The sequence below is a fragment of the Anguilla rostrata genome, chromosome 5, assembly GCF_018555375.3.
Source record: "Anguilla rostrata isolate EN2019 chromosome 5, ASM1855537v3, whole genome shotgun sequence".
Taxonomy (NCBI): Eukaryota; Metazoa; Chordata; class Actinopteri; order Anguilliformes; family Anguillidae; genus Anguilla; species Anguilla rostrata.
In genome coordinates this window covers 42,381,259-42,401,809 of record NC_057937.1, presented here as the reverse complement: position 1 = coordinate 42,401,809, position 20,551 = coordinate 42,381,259, and the positions used below count along the sequence as shown (strand labels likewise).

General features: G+C 38.5%; 1 protein-coding gene across 1 annotated transcript; it reads right to left on the bottom strand.

Annotated features, from left to right (window-relative positions):
* Positions 1-208: 208 nt before the first annotated feature.
* Positions 209-20,229, bottom strand: chrm4a (cholinergic receptor, muscarinic 4a). The gene is made up of 2 exons (XM_064336299.1): positions 19,887-20,229; positions 209-4,368 (listed from the first exon to the last, which is right to left on the bottom strand). Exons 1-2 carry the CDS (start codon positions 19,939-19,941, stop codon positions 2,894-2,896), a joined length of 1,530 nt encoding a protein of 509 aa, XP_064192369.1. The 5' UTR covers positions 19,942-20,229; the 3' UTR covers positions 209-2,893.
* Positions 20,230-20,551: the final 322 nt, after the last annotated feature.

Sequence of the window (20,551 nt, the reverse complement as noted above, 5' to 3'; positions counted from 1 at the left end):
ATTTTATGTTTAATTAAAAATTCAGCCTGATTTGTTTAAACTATAAATAATAATCTGGTTCAGCTGGCTACAAATAACCTTTCCCATTGCAAGGAACTAGCAGAAGAAACAAACCAAAGTCCTAAAGGATTATAAGGAAAGAGAAAAGCACCCGCATACTGTGCAGATTTTTCTTCTGGTTTGGCAACAAAGAGCAGAAGTATAAAGCTTTTTCATAACTACAAGATATTTATTTAGCATTAGGCAATAAAAAACAATACAATCTTCTGTACATTGTTGGATATTTAAGGGAAAATAACATGGTGTGTCCTAATTATCATTGTGGTGGTGTCATCCAAGGAATTGCCCATACAGTATTTTTATGCACAGCTGTCATACTCTTTGCCACATGTCAAATATGAATTCTTTTGATTTCATGAAACTACTGTGACTAATAAAAATGGCAGAAGCTGGTTTCTCTATGTCAACATAATGCATGAGCTCTTTATCACAGCATGCTGTACAGTTTCAATCATCTCAGCATGGGATGCAATGTTCTGAAGGTTCAATAAGGCAACAAGGTACTGTAACACTTTATATCAAGAAGACAGCTATAACTATGTAATTGTTACTATGGTTGTTGCAGCTGCTATGTACATACACATTTACACAGTTTTAAAATTTGGTCTTTTTTAAATGTATTTAAAATGATACCTTTCATCTTTTATTAGCAAAACTCAAACTTTTTCCCTAACTAATTGCATCGTCTACTCAGAACGTAACCCCATGAACATCCTTAAAACCAATTAATCAAACTACTCGAACAGTTCTGTAGGCCTAATTCTACATGTTATGTAACAACGTAGTCACACAGTGCTTGTTTATACTTCCTTAACAACTGTGCAATTGCATAGGCATATTGTTCCCTTAATATAAAGTGTAATAGGCAAGAAAAATGAAAGAAGCAAAAGTGGAAAAAACAGTTAATCAGAACTTCTGTAGACACAGTCAATGTACTGTATTTTAACATCAGCTTCTGTCCACAATGTGTTCTGTCACACATAAGAATTCAAAATTGGGAGGGACAGGTTGCGTAAAGGAATTAAACTAACACATTTCAAACAAATTGAAATACTCTTCATATTTTTTTCTTCCCAGGAATTTCAACTTAAAAGGGAATTAAAAATATATCCTTTTTATAGCTTTTTTTGCATACAGGCAGCGAAACATTTTAATTTCAGTTTGTAAAATTTTAGAAAATGAATATCACCTTTAGATAGATAATGATGAACCAAATACAACAGAAATACACACATCCAGATATTAATTACACAAGAGAAACCATACTCCTGTATCCTTGCAACATATTTTATGTATACATAGGCATAGTATTTACATTTCTCTAAATGAGCAGGAAAACAATGTTCAAAAGTTCCCCCCATTTGCTTCAAGATCCTGTACGTTTCGTTTAACAGTTCTATACACAAGAATTTGTTTAAAATGGGCACAAAAGGTTGTAGCATTATAACTGGCTTGAATTTAGGAGCAAAGTCAAGAGGATAGCAACACATAAAACTGGGACCTTTGTTTCATCTGTTTCTGTTTGAAGCACAACATCTAAACTTACTGTATACTGTTGCAAGAAGGAGCTGGGATGGAGATTTTGGAACTTGTGATTGCCCTCAGTGAGCATCTGGTCCATATCACAGATGTTATTTCTACAGAATAAACATCACTTAAATGTGTGCCTAGTTTGTCTGAAAAAGTACTGTTTGAAAGTTCAAACAATACTTGTTTGAACACAGCAACGTAAGACTGCCATAGGTGCTCTATTGCACTCCATCTGTGGGAGGTAGGGCAACATAGCATGGAGGTAGTTTTCCCATAGGGAAGATGTTACAGCAATGACATTTACAGTGGAATCAAATTTGTGCTAAAATATTCAAAGAAAACATTATACTTTTGATAGATTTCAGAATTATCAAGCAAAACATTTATGAATGAAAGTAGTTTAAAAATACTGATTTTTAAGTGTAAAACCTAAAAATTCCAAGTAATGTTTTTCCTATGTCGTTTTGTTAGATCATAACAAATGATGTTTTGCTTTATACTTTTGACACAAATCTTAATCTATAGCAGAGCAGTAGTAATCAAAATAGCCGTGACATTGCCAATAGGCAAACTACCTCTATGCTATGTCATGACTACCTCTCACAGATGGAAAGTGATAGAGCATCTATGTTCGCCCTCAGTCTCTTTTCTCAGTGTGCTGTCTGGGAAGTCATTTGATGTTTTAATGGAGAACTGAAATATTAATGGGAGATGTGTGATAAACTAATTGCTTTGATTCTGTCTTAAACTTGACTGAATTGTGTGTGTGTGAATTGTGGGGGTAATTGCAGGTTGCCACAATGCCTAAAATGGCAGGTATTAATGGCAGCTAAAAGATTTAATAATCCTCTTGATTCTGTAGGATTTAAGAAAAGTTAGGTTTTTTTTATTCGAAACTGCAACTTGTGATCTGTAGAATCTCAGAAAAGGACATTACCCTTACTCAGTTCTCCATTGAGCGGTGAGAGTTTTATGACCGGACACCATTTTTGCTGTGCTTTGTTTGAAGATTGTCTCTACAGTTCCACAGACTAGCAAAGATTACTGCTGGCCCTTCACAGCTGCGATGGACTGAAATTATACTGCTGCAGCATCTTGCATCAAACCAGAAAACTCTTGATTTTACCAGGATCCATTTTTTACAGTGAAAAAGTCCCTTCCATTCTATAATACACATTGATTCAGAGGATGGGAAAGACTATTGTGCCTCTTCAGAATTGGTACCTTCAGAGCCATTATGTGAGGGTTAAAATCCACAAGCTATCAGGGCAGTGAGCACAGTCAAGAGTCTTTTCACTCAGGCTTACCTTGTGCCAATATTTTTATATTGGCACAAGAGGAGGTTCTTGAAGGTCTTTTTAAAAGTAACATTGCAGAGGGCATAGCATGCAGGATTTATAGTGCTGTTGACATAGCACAGCCAGTAGCCAATGGCCCATACCGTGTCAGGGACACAGGATTGGCAGAAGGTGTTGATGAGTACCATGACATTGTAGGGAGTCCATGTTATGATAAAGGCCAGGAGGATGGCGAAGATGGTCTTAGTCACCTTCTTCTCCCTCGCTGCCATCTGCCGCTTCCTCTTGACTTGACTTCGGGCGATGCTGGCAAACTTCCGGGCCACCGTCCTCGGTCGGCTGATGGAGATGGAGTTGTTTCCGGCATTGTTTGGGGGCACAATCTCGATAGCGGTGATGCACTCATCCCCGGACTGCTTGGTGACAATTTTTATTTTCGACCACTTAGAGGAGGGGTTTATTTTGGTGGGTAAGGGGGAGGGAGTGAGAGCTGTGCGCTCTGAGGCGGCTATGCTGTTGGCCTGTTCCTTGGTGTCCTTGGGGGCGATGCTGGCTGTACTAGAATCATTGGAGGTCTCCTTCTCCTCAGGCTGGACACTGGAGTCAGCTTTGGTGGACACTGTTTCGTCCAGCTTACCATTCTTCACACCCTCAATGCTGGACTCTGTGCTGGGCTTAGAGGAGGAGTTGTTGTTGTTCTGCTTGAGGATGTGGCTCTTGAGTAGGCTGCTGGACTTGAGGGACTTCTCCTTCTTGGCCTCGGGCTTCTGCTTCTTCACGCGGCTGCGGCTTGCTAGCGAGATTTGGATGTAGAGGACGGTCATAATGACAACGGGCAGGTAGAAGGCGGCGATGGCCGTACCAAAGGTCACGGCGGGGTTGGAGAGGAACTGAATGTAGCACTCCCCCGGTGGGACTGTGCGCTCTCCAACAATGAATTGCCAGAACAGGATGGCGGGAGCCCAGAGGATGAAGGAGAGGATCCAGGCTGCTGCGATCATCAGCCCAGCCATCTTAGTTGTCCGTCTGGTAGGGTAGCTCAGGGGCTTGGTCACGCAGAAGTACCGATCAAAGCTAATAATGAGGAGGTTCATGACCGAGGCATTGCTGACCACATAGTCCAGGGCCAGCCACAGATCACACACTACAGGCCCCAGTGGCCAGTACCCAACAATGATGTAGACAGAATAGAGGTTCATGGAGAAGGCCCCGATTATGAGGTCAGCACATGCCAGGCTGAAGAGGAAGTAGTTGTTGACCGTTTGGAGGTGCCGGTTGACTTTGATGGAGAGCATCACCAGGATGTTGCCCACTACGGTGACAAAACTGAGGGAGCCTGTCACCAAGGCAATAAAAACCATTTCCACCGTCTTGTAGGGGCTCTCTGTCGTCTGTTCCTCGATGCAGGAGTTGTTGCTGCTGGGATTGTCGCAGCTGAAGTTGGCTGGATAACCTTTGCTGGATGCATTGTACATGGAGCCTGAAGAATAAAAAAAACAAAAATAATATTGCAAATTTATTGCTGCAAATTTAATTAAATTGAATGGTTAAAATAATTTTTTAGCTTTAAACAGACTCCGTTCAAATCTTGGGGTAGAATTCAATTTGTGACACAGCAGTCCATAATCAATATTAATCATCTTTTAAGTGAAATGTTTGCCTTTGCCAAAAACCTCAAAAGACAGTACATTAAATTTATCAGTCCTAACACTACCATCAGCCTGCTCTTCATCTTCACCTTCAGAGATTATAACTATAAACACAATACACTGTAATATACACTCTAATCCAGGATTTATCAATTAATCACTAAGAGTGATACAAGCTATGCGGTTCCAAATAGGACACATGGGCATGTTAGCGTACTTTATGAAAGTACATCCACACTTATATAACTGCAAGTCAAGAAAAAAAACGTGCATCTTTTCATATATGAGCACTAGTGCTCGTTCTCTGCTGTTGGAATACCTTATAAATTGCACACACTAAGTCTCACTAGATCAAAGCATTTTGGAAGGTGACAGCCAAGCTGGGATTTCCATTTCTTTCAAGCATACGTTAAATATTCTCCAATGGGTAGCATGCATAATCATGGGGCAACTAAATTCTATTTTCAGCTTGTAACGTCAGGCACAATTTATGGTGATAAATAACTGTGAATGTCCAATGCAGAACTTGCCTTGTTTTGTGTGTGTGCAAATATATATTCTGTCAACAATTATTGCCATAAATAAAGCATCAAATAAAATACATAATGGCGCAAAGAGCTGGATGGCCTTCAATATGGCCTGGAGCAAAGAGCCTCCATAATTATATTTAACTCATATTCCTAAGTACCCAGCAGCTTTCTGAACATACAGTATCAGTTCCTTAATGCTGCAAGACATTGATAGTACAGACAATGAATTATAGAACTTATTACTTTAATGTGGATTTAGTTATTACTGTGTTTTGGTTAGTTAAGTGCATAAACAAAATTTTAATACTGCGTTTTCAATCTCCTGTGCACATTGATGGCGAATCACCATGTGGGATAAAATATTCAAGCAAATAATTGTGAAATTGACATGTGAAAGCACTTGATGTGAAGCAGAAATTATGCATAGAAACCCTGTGTTGAAGAATAATATTGGCCATTGCTGCTTCTGTGACAAAAACAGATAATTTTAATAAAATGTTGAGCATTTCCCTTTTCCATACGTGAATTGTAATAGCGTTTCATCAGGTTTCATTATTTCCCATACATTTCATTTATACATAATTATCATGTATGCAGTACAAGAATGCAGAACATGTACTTTGTGATGAAACTGAAAGCTATTATTATTATTATTATTATTAATAATAATAATAATAATAATAATAATAATAAACCAATGATATGCATTGCAATTTTGTACCTGTTGTTCAATAAAATAATATTGGATAGCAACAACTAGGGAGTGCATGTTTTTGTATGTTTTCAAGTAGCCAGTACAGTTTAACAAAAAGATTAAAAAAGATATATATCTATAAGCCTGTCATTGCTAACCTAGCTATTAATAATATGCGCAATATGATTAGCCCGTTTTAGTAATTGCAAATGACATTATCACAGCCTTGATAGCAATGCCAGCAATGATGACAGAGCATTGTGCTTTAGATGAGTCTCCACAGCTTGGTGAGTTTTTATAGAAGGTGATATTGCATGCCTAAAAAGAATGGGATATACCTCAACTATCTACTGGAACACTGGCAATGGGATTGAATATGCTGGACCATCAAGACATGTGCTAGGATTTAACATGTGTACTTAATGAAATTCAAATGTTTGTTTGTCCCTTCATAAATAGTCTTGCAAATCCAAGAAAAGCCAAAATTAGCCTACTAAACTGGTTGTGAAGACAAAAAAGACACTTGCATTTCAATGTGAGTAAATGTTTAGAACAAATTTTGATTGGTTCATAGTCTGTGTTTTTATTTGCCTATTGGCGTAAATTTTTTAACCTGGAATATGTGGCTGAACCTGAATTATTATTGTTGTCTGTTCATTTACTAGAGTATATAATACTTGCGGCATCGATTCAATTAAAAAGGTAACGTTTAACAGAAGGAATGACAACGTCTGACGAATATGTAAGTCAGTACAGCACGCCAACCTCCTACAGAAGATATTACTATATCACAATTCTTCTAGGGCAGTGATTAATAATACAATTTTATCAGTACTTATTATTAATTAGATTTTATGTATATGAACAATTTATGCAGACATTTATTGTAAAATAAATTTCTCACTGATCTAACTGCAGTGTCATAAAACTGTACAAAGCACAAATTATGAAATAAGCACCCCAGTTATGCTATGTCTGAGTGCAACATTTATTTGAGATTGAAAACTCGCTTGGACTCTTGAATTATTTCTTTGGGAGACTACCCTCTACTGGTGAAATTCTGGATTGAGATAAGCAGTGGACCTTCCTGTTTTTCCACTAATAGAGATCTTACATGATCACAACTGACTCATTCACTTACTAAGTTGCCACCTCAGAATATTCACATCATCTTGCTGTGCATCTTGCAAGTAGTCACTATCTGCTGGGTAAATAACAAGAAGTATTCTAAAATTGTAATGGGCACAAAAGGCAAAGGAAGCAAGATCTGAAGACTGTAGCATCTCATTTGGAGAACCATTGCCCAGTTTTGGCCTGCAAGGTTCTTGGGAAACAATATTAAAGCTTATTTCAGAGGTGTGCCACTTTATGTTAAATCAGTTTAATCGGCAAATATGGAAACCTATTTCCAGAATTACAGTTACAGAATAGTTCTTGCATGCTGATGTAAAAATACTATTTCCAGCTTGAATGTTCCATTTGCAGATTTGAAAAAAAAGTTTTTAAATAAATTAATTAAATGGTTGGGGGTAATGAAATCACTGTGAAGAGAAGGTGCAAACCAGCATATTTCAGATGAAACAACTTGATGATGAAATCACTAGCAACTGGAAATAACAGAGCATTGAGCTTCATTAGCAGCCCCTGGATTTATAACAAACAAGTAATAAAGATCAAAACTGAATGCCCTTTGACCTGAGAACCATATATTGTGGTGAAATAACAGAAGTTACATTGCAATATGTAAACCAGTAGTTTGGGTGGGGGTGGGGGGGGCTATGTATAAAAATTGTATAATTTCTACATGGCGAAACCAATTTTTTTAATATAAAAAATAGTGTAATAGTGTAATAGTTGTAAAATAGTGTACACAGCCAAAAAATGTTGTAAAATAGTGTACACAGCCAACTAAAAAAAAATGTCTTTGTCCTAAACATTATCTCCTATCATCCTTTCTTTTATTCATGTACATGCCATTATTCAAATACGACATATTCACCGATCCTTTTAGAATCCATAGTGCCTTCTCTCAATCATGGACCAGCTTGTTGTTTTCTTTATATTTTGTTCTTTATTTAACACAGGCAGAATCTAGGTTTTCTTCCAAAGATAGATATTCAGAGATCTTAAGCCATGTTTCATTCTCATGGGTAGGCTGAAAATAACCCATTCTTTTTGAAATCCTACTGATATAAATAACAGCAGCTTACTTTTTTACTGCCCTTGTCTTTCCACAGACTGCCCTGGAGTCTGCCTTCTGGTCCAGACTGATCTGAATGTTGTGAAATGTGCTTGGATGTAGGATCTTTTCCCTTTTACATAAGCCAAGCTAATAAAGATATTGCCTCCCTGTCTACAGACATACTCGGATTTGGGCAGAAAAATCAGCCGCATTTTGTTTGCAATCAAATTTGACATTTACCCCATTAGCATCTCTGTTGATGTGGACCTGTTATGATTAACTATTATGGTTTCATCAGTGGAAGTCAGTTACAGCTGTTGTGTCCACTACAGAAACACTTATCCACATCTGAACTTAGTGCTACACAGTCAAATTCCCAACAATTCTATTCAGGCTACAGTCACAGGTAACATAGCAACCAGTTCTGCTGTTGTTCTTTTTTGTTATGACTGTATGATATCAAGTTGTGCTATAAGTCAGTATAATTTTACCATTTGCATGATCAGAACTGAATGTGATTAGAATGCTGAAGCATTACAGAGCAAATTTTTCTCTTCCCCAAAACATACATTCTTGTATTTGAATGTATAGAAGAATACTTGGGAGGATAGGTCCTAAAAGAATCATTAATGCTACAAACTATGTCTCTACTAGCTAGGTTTTGACTCCCTGTATAGCCATCATAGATTTATGGAATATATGTAGGTTGGGACAGAAAAATAGGGCTTATTAATAAATTATTAATCATTTAGGTGGATAAGATCTTCTCTCTCTTTGTCAATAAATTATGCAGTTCATGTATTCATTTATTAATTAAATCATTATTTTGTCCATGGGATATAAATTCAACCACTTGCAAGCATTTGTGCTTGCCAGGATACTTTTGGATCTTCTTAGAGACTTGGTTTTATCCCAGTAGTACAGATGCCACAGAACAGGAACTAGAGCATATACAATGACATTTACAATCTAAATACAAAATTATGTCATTCACAAGAATCAAATGTATTGCTCAATGTGTATAAAAAATAAAACAGAATTTGGTTGATTTTTTGGTGCTGGTTAAATAGTTTTAGTAAATGACTAAGCAGCTAATTGGATTGAGTCATTAATTTGATTAATTCCATCAGTTTGATTCATTGGTCATCCATGACTAACCTTGGCAAGCATTTGAAAATTTGCCTAGTGTATAAATGCCACATCACCTCATTAGTCAGAGGTGTGGTTTGGCACAGGTAATGAGGTCATTCAACCCGCTAAATGTCAGGCCTAGTGAGAATCAAAAAATGGAAAAATAAATGCAGGAATTGCCGCCTGGCCTGTCTTGCTAAAACTCTGGGCTACAGTATGTGATGTGCAACACAGTCTGGCATGAAATTCTGATCATTACTGTACCTGGCTCCACATTGGGAATCACTGCCAAATTATAATAGAATTTAGCTGCTGTTAAGACATGAACCAGGAGACCACAAGCCACAATATAATGACATCATCAGAAAATCAAGACATCATCATCATAGATCTCCATCATTCATACATCTTGTAGTATCAGTTCGGAAAATCCATGATGAATCTTGAACGTACTGCCATGCATGTTCTGAAGGGACTCAGGTTGTCTTCAAAGAAATTGCACTTCAACCTTCCATAAATCAAGCTGATATGCTTAGTAATTACTCGGTTGTTCCTCTAGTTGTTCCAACTGACATTTGTCACGGTTATGTGCACGAAAGCATGAGTCACCAATGCAGACGAGAACCCGTCTCCATTACAGGCAAGTCCACCTGAAGGGCTGCTGATGCCACCTCGCTCTGCTGCATGGATAAATATTAATGAGCTCTGGGATGTCTGGTCTGCAAACAGTTACTCTGCTGCTGCCTCCTTGCTGAGGGACTAATATGGTGGTTGCTGTGTCCTTTCTGGCTTGTCTGATTCAGTGGAACTAGCATTGCAAAAGCGATCAGGAAGATGGAGTATGATGGCTCCTTGATATTGCCGACATGCTGTGACTAGCGATTTCCCCCAGCCTGGCTTATCGTTGATGGACTGTGGGCTATAATGTCTTTCTCGATTAGAAATGGCTTGTTGTTAAACAACCCAGATAGTGGGCGATGGTGTAGGGATTTATCCTACTCTCTGACATTCTGAAGACCCCATGGCACTGCTCTCTTCACAGGCAGGGAACATCAGGTACAATCCTTTCTAGATTTTTCATGTGTGGATTTTCAACTGGGTTGTCATTCAACAGGTAAATCACCTTAACACCTGGCCCCAATCCAATTTTTGGGTATTATATTCAGCCAGGAACAATCCAGGCATCATATTTGTACCAGAAATGTTGAACTGCTAAAACAGCAAACCTTATTTCACTAAAATGTCCTTACTGGTGATTCAGGGAATTATTTGTTTATTTTCTCACTTATAGATGAGACACAATTAGGGCATTTAGCCACGTCTCAAGTCTCTGATGTGTTTCCACCAGTAGGGGTCACCATAGTGCTCAGAGTCTTCAGGAAATGGATTCCTTCTTATCAGTGAGAAAACCCCTTTAGAAACCTCCCCCACTGACGAAAGGCTCCGGTATCAGCACAGTCTCAGTATTCATCAGTAAATCAGCTCAAAAAAGCCAGTTTTATCAATTCTATCTATGTATCTACTTCATTGTTCTTTCACGTGATATCTTCAATGGGAACTGAGGGGGCAGGGCTGGAAATGACTAAACAGAAAGTCAATGAAGGAAAGCAACAGTGCTCACCCACCATAATCAAAGAGGTCTTGGGCTCTCTGAACAAGCCAATAAATAATTCTGACAAATTGCATTTGTTTCATTTCCATATAGGCTGACATTAAGGCCTATTTCTAGGTCTGCTTTCACTGGGCTGCACAATATATGAGTATACAAGGTCAGCAATAAAATATTATGTTTTGCACAGAGTAGGACATAACTTTTAGGATGATCAATAGCAATATGCACCCATATTTTCTATTCATACTTTTTACTTAAATTATCTATAATCTGAAGGGCCAGAATTATTGGTTTAAGCCAAAAATAAACACTAGATAAAAAATAAAACATTACGAAAATAGTTCATAGATAAAGCTAATTTTCACCCAGTATGTCTTCTACACATCATAAGATTTTTTTAACCATAACATTGAGGGTTTCCAGCAAGTTTTATTCAGCCTTCTTAGCTGATTGTTACTGCTGTATCCTGTACAACACAATGCCATCACTGTAATTTGAGTAATATGTCCTTTTAATATGAGTATTTTATGAATGAGTAAAAAGTAAATGTTCAGTTTGGCACAACATGTACTTTGCAGTCAGGGATTCAAAAGTTCTGTGACAGCACTGGAACATGAGGAGACACTGGCCATCTGAAAAATCCACCGACACAAGGCTCTCAGACCGGTCCCAATTTCCTTGAGCACGAAGCACCTTGTTGGTTGTCAAGGGCAAATTCTGTCAGAAATACGTTTCGAAAACACTTATCCCTGTTCTCCTGCTTCAGACAGATCATCTCAGTCCCCTGATTATAACAGGAGAGGCTTATGAGTGTGCTGGCCCTGATGAGCACTTATTAAAATGGATGCCCTCCACGTAGATGCACTGCTGTGAATATGGGGAGCTGATCTTGCACGAATGGGTACACACTTTAAACCTGTGAGCAGTGGCACTCAAGGTGTCTTGAGAGCAAAGGTAATTTGTGGCGGGAGTAGGAGCCTTAATCATCAGACCACCATCTCATGTGTGCTGCTGAATGTCAACAGTCTTTCTCTGATGTGTCTGCAGTCAGCTCCATCAGTGCTTGAATGTCTATTTTTGATGTTCTTCTCATAAGAAATCATATATAATTCCATGTTTTATTTATTAAATAAATTACTTTGTTCAGTACTTAAATCTATAGAAGTGCTATAGCTGGCTGAGACTGGAACTTGCCCACAGCGCAACAAGCAATGCTGAGTCAGATCTCAGAAACAATGGGATTCAGTGGGCCAAAGATGTCTTTGATCATGTAATGAACCAAAAAAACAATAATCCGTCTCAATGAGCAGTTGGTATCATCACACTGAATTATGGTAATTCCAAATAACCAGTGTTTCAGCAGTAATATTAGGTCTGGTTTTTCTCTCAAGTAAAGTCATATTTGAAAAACTAGTGGGCTCTGTGTGGTTTTTTGACTGATGATCCAGAGCTACACTGTAAAATGTCCAGTGTTGACTGAACTCTAATAGAGTACATACTGTATGAGTCCAACAGTGGCCAAGGGCAATCATGGGACACCATTGCTTGGGAAATAGCTCATTTCAACTATCTATTTAATAGTGTTGCTCGAAGAGCATTCACCAGCCTTGAGAAAGGTCCTTGATTTTTTATTTTACTGCACGCAATCGTCTGGATAGATAAACATGTTTTATAGGTTACTTGGGCGATGACCATGGTGAACACACATTTGACAATTTTAAATATCTGCACATTGCAGACGATGATAATTCCATCCTGATTTTAGAACCAAACTGGCAATTCTGTCGCAAAACATGGCAGAGCATTAGAAGGCTTAGTTCAGAGAGCGCTACAACTGAAATGCTGGCCCATAATGCTTCCAAAAATGCATTCTGTTAGAATCAACATAGTTGTTGTGTAATACTGTTATGGCTAGCTTCTGTACTGGGTCACTGAAAGGAACAAAAAGCAGACTCTACAACTGTCACTGAGAAAAAATACTTCTACTTCCTGCTTGACAAGTTTTGAGTGATGCGTTTAATATGGCAACACAGAGATATCATCTAACTTGGTACCACTATGATGTCCTCACCTTCTGTGCTGTTGGCAATCAAAGTTAAAATCAGAAGTAGTGTGCCACTTTTCACATGACTGTCTGCATTGTTGACATAGTTGTCATGTAATACCACAATGATCTGCAGGTGGTCAGAACTGAGTAGCATGAGGGTGCCACAAGCAGCAGATGTTTCTGATAAATAAAATCATTCCTTAATCAAGGAAGCAGAAGGTTGGAACGTGACCACGGAAAGGGACACAGTCAGCTAAGGGCTGTGCGGGACTACGTCATCATGATGCATGACTGAAGGTGAACTTCTTCACGCTTATTTTATGTATGAATGAAATGGAGAAGAAATGCACATATTAAATCTACTCACAGTGTTGTAATATGCTCACCAGTATTTTTTGAATTGCAGACCTGAAGAAGTCATGTTTCACCCTTCCAAACAACTTCAGGAGGCAATACACTTTGGAATATGATGTGCTAACGTGCTCAACCAAAGCAATAAGTGTTGAATAACATAAAAAATGTGCCAGATTTGTAAACATTGTAGGTGGTTAGTATGTGCAATTGTATGCATTGTATGTATGTTCTATATAGTCTGATCTCAAATGATGACACTATTCTATAATATTAAGCTTTATCAAGCATTAGCCATTTAAAATTCACATCTACAGAGAATGAAGATATGTCAGACTCATGTCAGAGTTCTGAACTCCTTTTTCATGAATTATCAAAAGTGGGGCACTCCCAGCATGCATCTCTCTCTATAATTCTGTGCGCTCATTATACCAGATCCTGCACAATTCTATGTGACTCTCCTGGTGACTTTTCAGCTTCTGTTTTCTGTCTAATGAGAGAGGCCCTGGCACTGGTGTATCCTGTAATGAGTAAAAAGACATCAGGAAACAAGTAGATAATAATTCTAAAAAAACATTTTATGACCTGCTAGAAATTTTCTGTGGAACAATTTCAAACTGTGAAAAAAATACATATTTCAGAAGTGGGGGAAATGAACAAAACTCCGAACAGCATATACATTGATGGTGCTGAATTTCATATCAAGATGAACTGTGCTGTTGTACAGGCATATTGGTGAAATTAATTTCCTAAAATTAAGACATATCGTTATTATATGGAATGTGGTCCAAAAATGCACACAATCTACTGCATCCTGCGAAAAATGTGAACATTAGCCTACACATGTAATGCATCTTTTTGAAACCCCTGAAAACCCCTCATCCTGAAAGCAATGGCTTAGTCACTACATTTAAATAAACCTCTTAACCCCCAGGATCAATAAAACTGCCACATAGAGTCTGGCCTTATCTTTCTTAATGGGTCAGATGAATTGTTATTTTTCCATCTATTCTTCATGGGGAAAGAATTTATAATTTTCTTCTTTTTGCACATGAACGCTTCAATAATGACCAGATGTCTTTTTCAATATGGCACCCGATGGACACTCCCTCACACTTTAGTGCGGCAGCATAATTATTCCAGTAACACAGGGGTTTTGGAATTGGTTATACCTCAGAAAGAAGTGAGAAAGATGAAGACAAGAGTATGCCTTGGGCTGGATAACACAGCAGACCAAAATAGAACAAATTCTAATGCGATGCTATGGAGTCCCGATACAGAAGGACTCAGTGTGCTGGGAAAAATTAAGCTTGGCATTTCATTTCGCTGAAGCCTCCATTACCGAGGTGGAGGGGTTAGTGACGTGTGATTGGACTGCTGTCCTGGCTTCTGTACTGGGTCACTGAAAGGAACAAAAAGCAGACTCTGCAAATGTCAATGTGGAAAAAAAAACACTTCTTATTTGACACGGTTTAAGTAATGCATTTAATCCGGCAACAGAGAGTGATGATATCTCTGTGTTGTCACATTAAATACATCACTTAAACCTTGTCAACAAGAAGTGTTTTTTTTCTCAGTGACATTTGCAACGAGTGCCACTATGATGTCCTTACCGTCTGTGCTGTTACAGATCAAATCTAACTCTCCTTAAATCGTAATGAGCGCAATCTAAGTTAAAATCAGAAGTAGTGTGCCACTTTTACATGACTGACTGCATTGTGCCTCTTCTTCATTCAGAGCACAGCTTCCGGTCAATCCTGTCTGCTTACATTTTTTGGCAAAAGGCAGATGAAGTGGGCCAGTTTGGGACTTCTCCGTTTAATTTAAGAAGTGGCAACAAATTCCAGTTAATTTAACAAATTAGTCACTAAAAACAAACAAAAACACCATAATAATCAGTAACCATTTCAGAAGTTAATAGATCAATAGGCATTTAATTAAGGAATATATTTCCATAATGACACAAAAATATGAAAGATCAGAAAAACCTGTTGTATCTGCTGTCCTCGGTAGCAAATGCTATCCCTGCAGTTTTCTTTGTATTCAGGGAGTCATAAGCCTCCATAACAGTGAGCACTTAAGCATTTCCTCTACCCTACAAGAGTCGATTACATTACCCAAGCTCCCTGGGCTTTTGAGGGAAACATAATTTGTCGCCCCCAGGTCCCCTGGTCCGTGTCAGCCTGCAGCATCTGTGCCCGTTGTTGGCACACTGAGCCACAGAATCACATCCAAAACTGGGCTACTACACTGCTGGGATGGGGCACTGCACTGTGGGGCATTCATTACGATTTAAGGAGAGTTTGACGCACTTCCTCATCCTGTTTCATCCTGCCAAGCCAAACTGCTGTTTCAGGTATACTGTACATTCTGCACCACAAATCACGCCCAGACTTAACTATTGGCTGATGTGGGATATATGGCCACACTTCCATGAAGTTATACATCATATGACACAGATTGTGCAAACGGTATTATTTCATCTCCTTCCCACAAACTTCCAGATCTTTCCATGAAATTGTCTGTTGCATCAAAGCCGTAAAGACTTGATAACAATAGTGTCAGTATCACAGACTAACCAGGACGGTTGCCATCTTGTCACATAGAGTTCCCGCAAATTTTCCAAAACATATTTTACACATCAAAGGAAAATGTATTACATGCAGGGAGGATATCACTTATCTCCTTTCCCTTGACTATTTAGCTGAACATTAATCACAAGACCAATGCAGAAATTGACATCAGACTTGATTGGTCATATCATAGACCAGCGTTTTTAAGAACAGGACACAATGGGTCTCCCATATCTAAATATATTTTTAGTTTTATTTAATTTTCACCTGAATTTAACATGTGTCATGTTGAAGTTGCGGTGTCTGATATTCAATCGTCAATTTCCCCTCTTGGACAGGTTACTGTTCATTCTGGTTGACTGCCTCAAATATTGTAGATACCCATTGGCCAGCTGAATAAACTGTGGATGTTTACATTGGCTAAACTTTCAAGGTGAGCATTCAGTTCAGAGGGTGGCATCACCTACATCAGGGTTGCCCAACCCTGTTCCAGGACATCAACCGTCCTACAGGCTTTTATTTCAACCCAAATTTGGCAAACCTGATTCTATTAATTTGCAGCTCAATGTCATCTCTAGGTGTTGAAAGAGGTGTGTTTTGTTATGGTTGGAGTAAAAACCTACAGTACGATAAATCTCCAGAAACAGGGTTGAGTAGCCCTGTACTAAATAGTTAAGATAAGAATATGATTGATTCTCTTCTGTTTCTTTAGCTTGACAGACAGACTTAGTCTTTTAGTTCCTGGTTTGGATGGTGCAGGTTAGAAATATTCCCCTAAATGCTTAAAGGGAAGGGAATGGTGATGGCAAGCTTCTGATACTGTTTTCATTTAGTTTTTTTAATTCAATTGTTTGAAACAGCATTGTCTCAAAACAGCAAACACAACCTTGGTCGGGACACAGTGTGTATTTCCGTGGAGCTGTGATCTCTGGTTCCAAGCCTGTATACAGCATTTATGTGTCACACACAGTGATGAAACAACATTAGAACAGTGCCCCGTGCCTGAATCAATTCTCCCATAGGGGTGGAACCCTAGCATGCTTTAGTGTTCCAGCTGTTCATTTTTCATTCATGATCCTACATTTTTTATCACCCGCCAAGCCCTCCTCTGGCTGTGTCTTTGACACATACTGTGACAAATCGGGAATGTACAGACCTGTCACCTAGGTGTCAGGGAAGGCAACAGAAAATGGGGACTATTCCGTCTAATTATTTTCAACGGTAGCAGCGAGCCGACACGCCCTTCTCTTCATTCACTCGATTAATCAACTCTACACCACATAACGGATCCAAAAAAAAATACTACAAAAGGCATCGCTGAACCGATACCTAAATATATCAAGTGCCATTGCAAACATGGCTAAACAAACCGTAGGGCCAGAATTCCTGTCCCTGTTCAGAAAACCCCGTACGGTTAGACTGCCATAGATGCCAGGGCAGATACCGAGAGCTGTGCCTCTTGTAATAATTCAAATTAATCAGGGAGTCTTGCGTCGCATGCCTTTGATAACTGTGGAAATGACACAAATCCCAGCAGTCAAAATGGTAATGTCTACTTTACAATCTCAAGAGGAAACTCTGCATTTCATTAAGGGTAGAAGCCCACTCTTTGGCTTAAAGCAGCAGTTAAGAAATAAAACACATTAAACACATATCAATTACCCTGCAGTGAAATGATACTGATACCAAACTCAAAGGATTCCTTACTGGTTGATGAGACGACTATTTATTTCAAAGGAGAGTGGTACAAGATCAGTCTGACATTTCAAGTGACGCAGATATTTATCTAGAGGATGTTGGTGAAACAGTGCCTTTTAAATGCATCAAAAATATTCTGTAGGCTACTTCAGAAGAATCATGAACACGTTCACAGTACATACTAATTGCGTTACATATTATGACACGAGACATTCTAGTTGGACCAACGGTCTGCGACCCGTGGCTGATCAAGCTACCACAATGTGTCTAATTCAATAACCAGCAAAGGCACTTTGATACCACATCTACACGCTTCCAAATGCATTTGGTGAAAATAATCTAAATGGACATTATGTGAATGATGCGGGGTGGGGGGATCGGATATTATTGGGTAGGATATGCACCAGCATAACAAATGCAGGCATAATGCGCGTCGCATAGACCTTATGGAAGCAAAAGTCCATGCTCGCCTAGGCTAAATCCAGCGATAGGGGCGTGTGGAAATGTTTGCATTATTCCAGTCAAAAGGAGTACTCTTCTTCGCTTCCTCCAACTAACGAAGACACGAGGTTTCTCCGAGTACTCAGATCAGGAAACACCACTCTTTTCCGCGCTTCTACATAGTTTCGAAAGCGAAGGGTAAATAACGTGAGAGAACTGGCGATGCACTTTATTCCCAATGCTATTGTTTTAAATGGCTACAGATCACAGTTAACAACATGCGCTTAACTATGTTAAAGGTTTAACAATAATTTAAAATGCATTGCTCAAAAAAAAAAAAGCCGAACAGCTACATCATGTCAGATAGATTGTCAGTCCGTTTATAACAAAGGCGACTATTAATTATTAAATGTTCCTTCGTGTAACATGGATGGCTGGGTGTGACTTTTTATTTATTTATTTATTTATTTATTTATTTCAGGTGAAACTAGGGTGTTTATGTAAGTCTAAGACTAAGGTGTTTCTCCATTCCATGATGAACTGTACTCAAAGCTAAAACACATTTTGACATGCTGACAGATATTGATGGGCCCTGAATCAAATCATATATCTCTCAGGTTGCATAATTTATACCGTAGTAGCCTCCGTAGACAACCGTTACATTTCAGCAGACGCTCTGCGACTTACACAAATAATACTTTAAAGAATTTGTCTTTTTACATTTTATCATATATACAGTTAATATTTTCACTGAAGCATTTCAAGTTAAGCACCTTGCTCGAGTGCACAACGGGAGGACCCCAGCGGGGAATCGAACCCACAACCTTTGAGGTAAACATGCCCATTTGCCAACCCATTATACTCCCGTCCGGATTGCCTCAGCACTTCCAAATACTGTAGAACGGATTGGAAGCAGACGCATGTGCTATAACATCATTTCATCTCCCAAAATAAATCGTATTTCTGGCAATGACTGGTTTTCGTATTGCGTATTAATTTTCATTTTGAGTCTAAGCTTTTCAACATTTTTACCTCAAAAGAGAGAAGACTCATTATCGCCTTTCTTAAGTGTCACCTTTCTTAAGAATGTCAACATATAAACATCTGTAAATCAGATACCTTCTAGAATGCTGACATTTTTATTAATCGAAAATCACAAGTTTAGTTTCAGAATGGTAACCTGTTTTGTGGAATCTAAACAGATATAATGCGAGTTTTAAAAAGTTATTTAATAAATAAGTTTAATAATACATCCAGATGGTATTTCACACAGACTCTAGCCTATACTGTATAAAACGAATAATTTGTAGATAACAATCATGAGTCCGTTATAATGTTCAGAGTCTTTTTAAAATGTTGTTTGCGCGCACTATTCGAAACAACACAATTTAGGCTGAAGCCTACGTACAGCACCGTCTTTACGAACGTTGACAATATTCGCCAAAATACAGCGAATGCTAGGCACCAATAACAAATGAATCGGTGCCTTCTGGAAAATACGTCTTTTGAAAACAATGTGGGTGCGCAACATCCTTGCATATTGAACAGTATCTTAGCGAGACCGTTCCTTACCACTACTTCTTACATAAACCAGCAAGTGAAATTGCATTCTTGGGTTAACGCAGTTTCCTTTGATATCGCGTCTATATTGAGGCATAGCCTCAATTAGTTTAAAAAAAGATAATGCCGTAGCAACGTCATTTTCTCTGATGCAGTAATGTAAAAAGAAAGTCTTTTAGCAAAATGAGTTTATTAGGCTACTTGCTATAGGCTACATATTAGAGAATATACTTCCAGTTTTGGTTATTGTCTTGATGGGGCGTGTAGCCTATTGGATTTAGCACCTTTGTTCAACTGAATTTAACTACATTTGAATGGCAGTTTTAACAGAGACTCACAAAGACACTTTACAAAGCTTCATGCTTTTCTTACCATACCATAACAAATATAAATACATGCTAGTTTGGTAAATGTGTGAATAACTTATTGTGTACTTGTCTTCACAAATACTTTAACTTTTTCCTCTGACAACAGTAAACGTTTCCACTACAATTTGCTTTAATATCGGGATAATATCTTAAGTAACTCACCATTGAAGTTCGAGGACGAAAGCCAGTCAGCTCCTGTAATGTTAGTGCCACTCATATTTCATGGTCTTCCAGTTGCTTAACCAAGCAGAAATCCTTCTCAAATCTTACCCTAAAAAGTTACCCCTTCACTGGTAGTAAAATTCGCGGTCTTCATTTTGGACGATGTTTGCCTGTCTCACTTTCCATCAGTTCGCAATTTTTCATGTTAGGACGCCCTTTTCTACAATGTTACTGTTTCGTTAAACAGATTACCATTCCAAGTTACTAGTGACTGAAACGCCTTGGGCGGAAGTGGCAACTTCTTTTTAAGAAGGAGACACTTTGGACTTCGCCAGATGTGCCCTTCATATGCAAGGATCTGATTTTTTTTACAGTTTACAGACACTGAGGCAACACAGTGCAAGTGATGTCATATAAATCTAACCAATCACCTGGCCGCTTCTGTTCCCCCTCGCTCTGAATCTCTCGATCAAACATGCAGTAAATCGGAGTTTGTACAATGTGTAGGCTACTGTATAGCTGCTTGAATGTCCATAGGATTTTATTGTCATGGGAATGACCTTGTTAAACAGTAGATTTTGTTCAAATCATCATATCACAAAGATAGCTTTATAGCCGAGCAATGCTCAGTCTGGCCCTACTTAACATTTACAGAAGTCTCAGCG

What these genes read in the sequence shown, in the direction of transcription:
- chrm4a (XM_064336299.1), bottom strand. Translation starts at nt 19,941, where the DNA reads ATGAGTGGCACTAACATTACAGGAGCTGACTGGCTTTCGTCCTCGAAC. An exon ending in TTCGTCCTCGAACTTCAATG is followed by an intron (nt 4,369 to 19,886) that starts GTGAGTTACTTA and finishes TTTATTCTTCAG; the next exon opens with GCTCCATGTACAATGCATCC.